Here is an 11,685-nt window from a genome sequence, read left to right as displayed (position 1 = left end):
CCAGCAACACAAGAATTATGGAAACATCTTTGTTGGTGAATATGACCCCAACTCTGATCATCACTATTGTGTGATTGGCTTTGGACCATATGAAAAAACTCAGGTCAAAGCATTTGGACTGATCTTTCTATCCCTTACACAGAATTATTTTCTTGCTCAGAGTTATTGAAAACTCACTTTTTTGTTTCACTTAAATCAAAACTCACACAAAAGATATGAGTACTGCCCTCGCCGATATTTAGTTCACAATGACATTGCAATGTTAAGCTGTTTATTCCCACAGTGAATGGATGTTGGGCAACATTGATTTAGATTGACTACATTTACAACCTCAGCATGATTTTCACTTCTTGTTTTGCACTACTTGTTTGTCCTGTTGCACTTGTTTTGTCCTGTCACATGCACTTTATGTAGAGATGAGAAGGCCGGAAATACATGTAGTCTCATTTATTTCCGTGCTGTTTTATGTTGTTTCGTGTTGCACCATAGCCCTGGAGGAATGCTGTATCTTTTTCATGTGTACTGTAACATGTTCATGATTGGAAATGACAAATAAAACACACTTGACTTGTATACTTTTTACTGTTTGTTTAGATATGGTGATATATTTAGGTGTAGAATAGAGTTTGTCAAGGAGGACTCACTCTTCATCAATAAGACTTTGAAATATTTGGTCTTAGACTTGGATATTATCTTTATTGGCTGCAGCGCCATCTTGGACATTTATTCAAGAGAAGAACAACAATGGTCACAAACGTTTGACCATTTCATAGAAGACCACCACACATGTACTTTGGATGATTTTGTACATACAAAAGATAATCAGTAAAAGTTTAAGATGAACATATTTGGTTTCTCCTACCATTTTCTATCCTGCTTTTCTGTGACTTACGAGTCTGCTATGCCACCGCCAAGTCAAAGCGGGGGAGAAGTCGAGCACTCAAAATCTACAGGTGGTTATGGTGCAGTTAAAGTTAAAGTGGTATTTTTACTGTACTGTGGTTCCCCGTTAGGGTTAGGGTTAGAAACATGACTAACTATGTCTTGTTTCTGTATTCTGTGCAGATATGGCATGCATAAAGCTGTGCCTTACACCTAGACTATGGCATTCAGATCACAGAGTGCATTGCTTTCAGTTATAGTTTTATCAACTCTGTTGTGTATGTATGCAGTTTACTCTGGGGGGTACTAACAGCACACATATCTCGTTAGTCCATGGAGATAAGGGTTAAGCTAAAAGCAGTTCAGTGTAACTACAAAAATACAGCAAAATACCTTGATCACAAGTCACAGAAAGTCTGTCATGATGTGTTCAGGAATTGCATGTTTTAGGACAGCGAATCCAAGCAATTGTCAATGGAGACACATTTGTTCATCTTACAGTGCATATTTTTCTTATTTAGTATGTTTGATCTGTTCAGGAAATGGGATTGACAACACCCTTCCCACCCACCTTGTTATTTTCAAGATGCCAGCACAACTTTTTTGATCAGTATCTTTCCTGATTTGATTTCTTAAAGAAGAGCGGATCTCATTTACAGATCCAACCATATTAAAGAGTGTCTTAAAAGGCAAAACTCAAAAGTATCACAGTTTACACGTAACACACAGACTAACTGCGTGGAATAAACAATGCTATGAATTTGGAACCACGTGACAAAGATCCTGTACTATAATTCTAGACCAGAAGGGGGCGACGTGTTCTTTGATTATGTGATGATGAAAGAACATGTAAGACTAGTTCCTTGATGTTTTTCTGAAGTTATTTTTAATATCCTCTCAAAATATCTGATGATACTGGTTAAATATACCAGCTGTACAATCAAAGTAGCAAAAGCCAATACAAACACAAAGACCAGTTTATCTGACAATAAGACAAAGCAAAGCAACTCTCCTACTGTGTTGCTAAGGAATAAATATGTTTTACGGTCTGATTAAAAAATTGACCAGCCTTACAGGAAACTCCTTCTGAAGTTTGGGTGCTACAACTGCAAAAGCATGATATCCCCAGTACTTCAACCTTCAGTCAACCAGAAGCATTGGTCAGTAGACCAGAGTAACCTTGATGGAATGTATGGTTGTGAAAGATTAGGGAGATAGGTTCAAGCTAGCCCATTTAATGATTTGTTTGTTTTGTTGCACAAAAACCTTAAAATCGATCCCAAAACATACAGGGAGCAGGTGAAGGGAGGCCAGTTTGGAGTAATGTGCTCTTGTTTGTGTGTTCCTGTTCAAAGATGAGCTGCAGCATTCTGGACTAACTGCAAGCTTGAGAGTGATGATATGGCTAACACCAACGTTAAGGGCATTGCAGTAGTGAAGTCGGTTCAAGATAAAGGCATGTAGGCCTATAAACTTTTCAAAATCACTTTTTTTTTAAAGGACCCTAGATTAGAGTCTCAGTTGAGAGGAGAAACATATAAATTATGTGAATGAGTGTATCTGTTAATCTAGTTTATAGTAACTTTCCATTTTGACCACTGATCTTTTACAAATTATAAACACATCCCTTCTCTCAGGTGTCTTCCCACAAGCCCTGAAAACTGCAATTATTAAATCACTCCTAAAAAAGACTAGTTTAGACCCCAAAATAATGAAAAATTATACGTCAATATCAAACCTCCCATTTTAAAGTAAAATAATGGAAAATGTGTTTTTTCAACAGCTGAACAACTTCTTGGATACAAATAACTGTTTAGATGTCTTCCAGTCCGGTTTTCATCAGCACCACAGTACTGAAACTGCTCTTGTTAAGGTCTTCAACGACATCCACTTACACACAGACAGTGGTAGAACTTCAGTTTTAGTATTACTGGATCTTAGTGCTGCATTCGACACGGTCGATCATGAGATACTACTACACAGACTAAAAGTCTGGGTAGGACTCTCTGGCGCAGCACTTAACTGGTTTGAATCTTACTTGAAGGACCGACAATACTTTGTGTCTGTAACTAATTACAGATCAGAGCTGACGATGATGACATGTGGTGTTCACCAAGGTTCAATACTGGGGCCTCTTCTGTTCAACATCTACATGCTTCCACTGGTTCAGATTATGAAAAACAACAAGTGTGTTATCATAATTATGCAGACGACACACAAATAATAATAATAAATTGTATTTATATAGCGCTTTTCAAAGTTCTCAAAGTTGCTGTACATGGTTAAAATAAACATAAAACAAGGACATCATATAAAATCACAGCATTAATTACACATTAAATCTACATAACTTTATCACCTGGGGACTATAATCCCATACAAGGGCTAAGTAAATGCATTGAAGAAATCAACAACTGGATGTGCCGGAATTTTCTTTAATTAAAAAGATCAAACAAAAGTAATTGTTTTTGGTCCCAAGGACGAACGATTGAAAGTCAGCACCCACAAACCAAGACAGAAATCTAGGTGTAACAAACCTCAGACCTCAACATGAACAGCCATATCAAGACAATTACAAAATCAGCCTACTATCACCTGAAGAATGCATCAAGGGTTAGAGGACTTATGTCTCAACAGGATTTGGAGAAACTTGTCCATGCATTTATCTTCAGTAGACTCGACTGCATTTATCTTCAGTAGACTCGACTACTGTAATGGTGTGTTCACAGGTCGCTGTAAAAAGTCAATCAGAAAGCTGCAGCTGATTCAGAACGCTGCAGCTCGAGTCCTCTCTAAGACCAAGAAAGTGGATCACATCGCTCCAGTTCTGAGGTCTTTGCATTGGCTTCCTGTACAACAAAGAATTGACTTTAAAATCCTGCTGCTGGTTTATAAAGCACTGAATGGTTTAGGGCATAAATACATTTGTGATCTGCTGCTACCTTATGAACCATCCCAACCCCTCCGGTCATCTGGGACTGGTCTACTTTGTGTTCCAAGAGTCAGAACTAAACATGGAGAAGCAGCGTTCAGTTTTTCTGCTCCACATATCTGGAACAAGGTCCCTGAAAGCTGCAGGTTTGCTGAGACCCTCAGCTCCTTTAAATCCAGATTGAAGACTTTACTGTTTGCTGTTTGCCTTTAATTGAACCAGATTCAAGGATATCAATTTCTGCATCTCACTCCTGCATTTTGTTTCTTAAACTGCACTGCAACTTTTATTTTATTTCTTGATTTTTGGATGTTTTTAATGTCTTATTGAATGTTCTTAATTGTTTTTGAATCTTGATTTCTTTTGCATTATGTTTTGATGCTTTTAATGGTTTTATGTGAAGCACTTTGAATTGCCATGTTGTTGAAATGTGCTATACGAATAAACTTGCCTTGCCTTGCCTAGCCTCGGCACGACTGGGTCAAAATATCAGGACTTTAACTCTCATTAAAGTTTATGCAATCCAGCCTGGATGTCCTTGTGACAGTACAAATGGTTCTAAAAGATAAGATATTTGTGTCACGGCCACAGCCGTGCCCCCCTTTGTTCTACCATGCCTCCTTGCCATGCCTCCATGCCATGACTCCATGCCATGGACCTGCCTCTGCCCTGCCTCCGGGCCGACCTCCGGACCTGCTCCGGCCTTGTGGGACGTCCGGTGACGTCCCTTGAGAGGGGGGTACTGTCACGGCCACAGCCGTGCCCCCCCGGTTTCAGTTTTTTGTCCTGCCCTAGTGTTTCCCTGTCATTGTCTTCACCTGTCTTGTTAGCGTCATTGTGTCGTTTGGTTCGTGTATTTCGGTTCCTGTTTTGTGTCCAGTCTTTGTCTTGTCCTTACTACTACTTATCTGTTCCCCGTTTTGAGAATTAAACCCCCTTTGTTCTACCATGCCTCGCATCTCTCGTGCATTTGGGTCCTACCCCTCCTCACACCCTGACAATTTGTGTCATCTGCATAACAGAGGAACGAGAACTGTAAGATCTAAAACATGTAAATAAAGAAAAACAAGAGCATTCATACCAAAAAATGTTAGTGACGACAGTGAAGTGTACAATGATGTTTACGTTGCTGTCATTTTGTGGTCTTGTGTCGATATTTGCTCATGGTTTCAAAGTCTGACCTGTAAAGGGTACATGGACTATTTTTAGTGTAAGGACAGCTCATTTTTATTCTGCTTGGTCTGAGGTCCATGAACACCTACACAGCAACTCGTAATAAGTTAATAAGTCAACAAGTTTTTTACCCATCCAGATCCTGTTTTTTGGGAGGAATTCCTACTAACACTGATCTCAGAAGGATGAAAAATAGTCTAAAGGTATTACACATAATATTTGAAGATAAAATGACGAAAATTCCCGACTAATGCAAAGAACCTTGAGGTTAGGGTTCAGTAAAAGGAGTAATTTCATGTCAACTCCCTGAGCTCATACGTTGAACTCCTTCCCTACAGGAAGCCACAGTTAAAAAGATTACCTAAAACTTAAACAATCAACTACGGTTGGTGATAATCTAGAAGGTCACGGGACATAAACTTACTATCTACATGGGAATAAGTCCTAGATTTAATTTTGCCTCGAAAGCTGATGGACGATTATTCAATGTGTTCTCAGCTGTGAGTTACCCCACCAGTTGTATGTTTAACCTATTAAATTGAACTATGCTTTATCTGCTACTGTCAGATCTGCTTGACAAACACAGCACATCATTCTTAATTAAGACTGCTTAATTACCTTAGTTATGTTTTGTAGGGCTGTTCTGGCAGATACAAGCCCCTTTGTCACTGGTCACAGGGACATTTGCACCAAAGGGACTGTAATGTTAAATGGCAATCACACCTTCTAGCACAAACCACTGGAGAGGTGGTCTCAACAGTTGAAGAGGAAGGTGGACTGAGGATGACTGAAATTATCATTAAAAGGTGTGTTCATATGAATATAGTTCTAAACAGCTTTTAATATCATGTTTGATATGTTTTTGTTTCTTATTTTATGTATTACATTTGAAAAATACTTTTAGTATTGTAAAACGTATATTCACAGGGTTTACAGAGTTTGTGCATGCAGAAGTCCAAAATGGGTGTATGGCGAAGCTATACTAATCACTTCGAGTTATGTTTACTATACGAGCTCCGGTGCGTTAGGCGTTAAGTTTTACTGTGATTACTTTATTTAATGATTGCTCGGAAGGTATGTTTTGTATTGATTTATTTCATTATTATTATGTAACGGTGGATATAAGTACATATCCATTGTAGAAATGAACGGCTGATTAGTGAATAAGCTTACTTTACGGTTGTTTCCCAGATGCATACGATTCTCATCTACGTCAGATATTCATGTACTTGACCGTTCAGCGCTCGAGGTTACGGGTAATAGTATGCACATTTCGAAATTGGAGTCATATAACGAGTCACACTCCCTGTCGTCAACTTGCGGGAATGCACAAGCTCCCCCGCTTAACAGTTTCGACATCTCTGTAACAAATGAATAACCCTTATCTACTATTGTCATTAAAGAAATAAGTTTTAGAAATAAAACACAAACAGAAAGGTAATGTTTTAAATAGCTCAAGTTGTTGGCTGGACACAGTTAAAATAGCTGTAATAGAACATCATTTAGCTGCACAATTTAGTTGTTGTATTTCGTTGAATTGTGTTACATTTAAAACTTGAGCAAGGACACTTTTGGGTTCAATAAAGTGCAGTGTCCTTCGAATACAAAATGACGAATGCCAGGGGGAGGAGCCTGGTGTTTATCTGTTGCGTTATAACCTTTGAGTCCAGATGTGCTCGATAGGTGCAAGAGGAAAGTATCATGGGGTTTTTGCTGCCACTCCTGCTTGCTCTGGTAGCGTCAGTCCTAGGAGGGCTCTATCTCCTGGGATCATTCCGTCGAAGGCGCCCTGGAGAACCCCCCTTAGATAAGGGACCTATCCCTTGGCTTGGCCATGTCCTGGAGTTTCGCCGGGACACTGCAAAGTTCCTGGAGAGAATGAAAGTAAAACATGGCGATATTTTCACAGTGCAGCTGGGTGGATTTTACTTCACATTCCTCATGGATCCCCGCTCCTTTGGTACTATTGTAAAAGAGGCCCGCACAAAGCTGGATTTCAACAAGTTTGCAAAGCAGCTGGTACAGAAGGTTTTTGGGTACTATTCCATGGAAAAGGATCACAAGTTTCTGCAGTTGACAAGCAACAAGCACCTGATGGGGGACGGTCTGGTGGTTATGACCCAAGCCATGATGAATAACCTGCAGAACCTGATGTTGTACGAAGTGGGCAAATCTGAGGACCAAAAGACCTGGATGGAGGCTGGACTTTTCATGTACAGTTACAACATCGTATTTAGGGCCGGCTACCTTGCCCTGTTCGGTAATGAGACACCCAAAGCCTCAGGGAGCTTAACGAAAGCCAAGGAAGCTGACAGAAGACAATCTGAAGAGCTCTTTCAGGAGTTTCGTAAGTATGACCAACTGTTCCCCAAGTTGGCCTATGGGGTGTTGCCGCCCAGTGAGAAGAGGGAGGCAGAGCGCCTGAAGAGGCTGTTCTGGGACATGCTGTCAGTGCAGAAAGTGAAGACCAAGGACAATATAAGTGGATGGGTGCGTGATCAACAGCAGGTGAGGGAAGAAAATGGGATGCAGGAGTTCATGCAGGACAGGTACATGTTCTTGTTGCTGTGGGCATCTCAGGGAAACACTGGGCCATCCGCCTTTTGGCTGCTCCTCTACCTCATGAAGCACCCCAAAGCCATGAAGGCCATCCAGGCAGAAGTGGAGGAGGTACTGAAGGAGTCCGGGCAGGAGGTGAAGCAAGGCGGCCCACTCATCGACTTAACCAGAGACATGCTAATGAAGACTCCCATCATGGACAGCGCTGTAGAGGAGTCTCTCCGTCTAACTGCTGCCCCCGTCCTCACGAGGGCCGTGCTCCAGGATTTGACCCTTACAATGGCAGACGGACAGAAGTTCCATATCAGGGAAGGCGATAGGGTATCCCTCTTCCCTTACACTGCTGTTCAAATGGATCCAGAAGTCCACCCTGACCCACACACATTTAAGTACGACCGCTTTCTCACATCAGATGGGAGTAAAAAGACAGATTTCTACAAGGGCGGAAAGAAGCTGAAGTTTTACAACATGCCATGGGGAGCTGGGGTCAGCATATGTCCAGGTCGCTTCTTTGCCACAAATGAGTTAAAACAATTTGTTTTTCTCATGCTCATCTACTTTGAATTTGAGCTTAAGAATCCAGATGAGGAAATTCCTAAGATTGATACCAAACGCTGGGGCTTTGGGTCCATGCAACCAACCAAAGATATTCAATTTAAGTACAGGCTCAGGTTCTAGAATGTGCTTGCCAAAGCTATTAATGTAACTTTTAAATATTGTAGCTTTTAATATGAATGCTAACATTGTGTTAACCTACGAGAATGCATATAATTAACATGAATGCTTCTACTTTTTCTAACCTCTAATCATATTTACATTTAGACATTTAGTCATTTAGCAGACGCTCTTAACCAGAGAAACTTACAGTAAGTATTCCCCTGAGGTAGGGTGAAGTGCCTTGCCCAGGGACACAACGTCATTTAGCACAGCCAGGAAATTGAACCGGCAACCTTCTGATTGGTAGCCCGTTTCCCTAACCATTTCCCTAACCGCTCAGCCATTTGACCCACTCAGCCAATACTGAATTTTGTTGGTACTGAAGGATACATTTTGTTATATACTGTGGAAGATATTTTAACATGTTGTTTATTCTTATAGAAGGAACTTTTATACAAAGCGACGCACACATAGTACATATACAGTAGTAACTACAGCAACAAAATCAACGCAGTGTCCCTGTTAACACAGAAAAACAATTGCACTAATGAGACTTTCTGGGATATGTATGTTTTTGTTGTGCTCTCACCTACCCTACAATTTTATTATTGTAATAAATGAGCTCCAAATTTTAATAAACATGCTTCCCTTTATTATGTTTTCCTTGTTTCATTACTGCTTAGTTGATATAATGTAATATTTGGATTTGTATAAATTGAGTAGGCTGTTTCAGTATCACTTTTTCTTTCTTAACTGAACTGAATATATATATATATATATATATATATATATATAAATAGAGAGAGAGAGAGAGAGTGAGTGAGTGAGTGAGTCATTTGGGAACCAACAGAACCAAAACAGCTACCAAATGTAAATACCTAGTCTAGAAAGCAAGACTAGAAAGAATAATGAAAGTTCCAAAAATTCACGCATGGCCCAGATGTGTCAGTTTAATTATATAATTGGGGTACCAGGAAGACAGGAAGACAAACTTAGCCAAGCTTGTGAAGGTTTCTAAGAAAAAAAAATGAAAATGCCAAGCACCATTAAACTCTGTGGGAAGAATGTCACCTGATAGTAATTTTCTCTTGTTTTTCACAAGATTTCATGATAACTGAAAAGTATTCAAAGTACCAAGCCTGCTCCAGGACGTGGTTAACTTGTTTCTGAATTTACACTGAGTCCTTAGTGGTTCTGAGTCATTTGTTTCCACCTTTATTGGGTGTGCTTTGCCTTCGGCAAGGGCACAACCTTTGTTCTCTCATATATATATTATTATTATTCTTTTTGCCCCCCTAAAACTCAGTCAATATTTGGCCTACATAGACAAAGTAGGTGTCAAAAGTTTCGTCTTGGTAGCGATTGAGTTGCTTCTATTGGAATTTACGTTCCGTTGCATGGTTTAGGCTGAAGTTAAGTTTTTGTGGCGAAAAGTGAAGCTAACGGTGGCTAATTTGCTAGCCACAGTCACTGACGTTACTAACGTCACTAACGTCACGAAAACACCCGTGACTACCTTTGGCAGAACATTCGTTTCGCATCTGTTAACTTGGGGGATAGCTAGGCTAACTATAGCTTTACTGCAAGGCAGCTGCAGAAACGCCACAAGCAAAGAGGCCAGGGTGATAACTATTTACTCATTTTACTTTGTGATATGACACACAATTGTCATGTGTAATGTACAGTATAAGCTGATATTATTAAGGAAGTACATCTACTTTCGGAAACAGTAGTCTACTATTTCACTGAAGTATTAGCATCATGACATTAGCCTGTGTTGCCCGGGCAACACATACTACAGTGGTCTATGATGTAGCGTTATCTGTTTTCAATCTTAAAATAAACATTCCTCACATATACATTTTTGTTGTAGGATTTATTCTGACATTAGTAAACGATTTGTTGGTGAAATTACCATTACCTGTGGTTTCAAACCAGTGTAGCTCACTGCAACGCTGTAGCTTACGTGAGACACACTACAAAAACATCTACACTACACAGCTGTTTCGGAAGTCAAACGGCGACAGAACATGTTCGGCACTCCCCTTACTTAAATCAAAAGTATATCTAACTACTAACCTGAACTTCATTGCCACAGCCTAAACGTTGTCAATCTGTTCATGAAAATAATTAATTTCATCTTAAACCGTACAACGGAACGTTAAATCCAATTCAACCAACGCAATCGCTACCAAGACGAACACAGCAGTAGTCTAGTACTGTGCCGTAGTACAGTAGTACAATTTACCAGGGCAGCTTCTCCACACAGGGCTATATCGCATTTTGCGTTGTTACTGACAATGATCGCTACCAGTGAGCTTTTTATGAATGAGCGATTTTCCACTAAATAAATGTCAAGCTTATTTACGTTTTGGGGGGCATATTTTCCGTTAGCAGATGGTACTGTTTGAATCGCGATTCCATCTTCTACTGCCGGGCAACGTCGTAGAATAATCTTCAAAGGGGGTTCTTTATTAATGAATTAATGCAATGAGTAGGCTAAATGCCTGAAAATATCATGAGAAGGGAAAAACTTAAAATGACGTTTAAGTCATAGAGATTAGGTCAATTTTTACACCGGTCTGCCCAATTTATTCGTTTTGTTTCAACGATGAGGCTGCCTCTTGCAGGGGAAATGAGAAGACATCTATTTCATTCTACACTTCACTCGTATTTTCAGTTGTAAATGAGCAGCAAAAAAAAAATGCTTTTAAATCTATGTCATCTTTATAAATAATAAGTATGCATTTTTATATAAAATATACAGAAATATCAGTTGTAAAAATGTCATTCAAAAACGGACCCCTGTGCAACTGACGCAAGCAAGCACACCCTACAATTTCCCCAGAAATTGTACCCTGTGATGGCATTTTTTGATATAGTTACTAAGAATGTATTTTTAATAGACTGAGGTTGTGTTTAAACAAATGGATGTTGCAGTTGGTCTTAAGGTATTTATGGTGTTGGTTTATGATGCCTGATTGAGAAGCTAGGGGCATGGAGGTTGGGGGATGTTTGAGTTCTGTGGCCTAAAGGGAGATGGATAGATGGATCAGTTGATCTAGCAGCCCTGACCTTTTGGCCGAGGAGATTGTGTCCTGTGTCCTGTTTGTGTTTCATTAAGGGTATCTTTACTGTCCTCATTTAGAGAAAGAGCCGTGACATCAAAAGACTTTGGTCACTTGACCTGGGGGGTTATATTGTCTTAACTGTCACTGACCAGTGTTAGCCAATCACAGAGACCACTGCATTGATGAATTGAACATTTATTAGGGGATCTGTTTTAAGTGTATAAAAGCACAAGCTTTATGATTGTTCTTTATCACTCTGGCGAACGACCTGTGGCTAGCACCTCCTTCGTTATGACTGATCAGCAAAGCTTTGTTTAATATTACGTAATTGTATAGTCCAAATAAATTGTATTAAAACCACATCTCTTGACTATTCAAATCTACACAGTGCCGCTAGAATTTTTCCTTAAC

General features: G+C 39.8%; 1 protein-coding gene across 1 annotated transcript; it reads left to right on the top strand.

Annotated features, from left to right (window-relative positions):
- Positions 1-6,667: 6,667 nt before the first annotated feature.
- Positions 6,668-8,856, top strand: LOC134036827 (5-beta-cholestane-3-alpha,7-alpha-diol 12-alpha-hydroxylase-like). Its single transcript, XM_062481936.1, has one exon. The coding sequence runs from the start codon at positions 6,689-6,691 to the stop codon at positions 8,222-8,224; it is 1,536 nt and encodes a 511-aa protein (XP_062337920.1). The 5' UTR covers positions 6,668-6,688; the 3' UTR covers positions 8,225-8,856.
- Positions 8,857-11,685: the final 2,829 nt, after the last annotated feature.

Source organism: Osmerus eperlanus, chromosome 16, assembly GCF_963692335.1.
Source record: "Osmerus eperlanus chromosome 16, fOsmEpe2.1, whole genome shotgun sequence".
NCBI classification, from domain to species: domain Eukaryota; kingdom Metazoa; phylum Chordata; class Actinopteri; order Osmeriformes; family Osmeridae; genus Osmerus; species Osmerus eperlanus.
Note: the sequence above shows the minus strand (reverse complement) of the source record. Positions and strands in the feature narration are given on the sequence as shown.

Coding starts and splice junctions, on each gene's coding strand:
- LOC134036827 (XM_062481936.1), top strand. CDS start 6,689: ATGGGGTTTTTGCTGCCACTCCTGCTTGCTCTGGTAGCGTCAGTCCTA.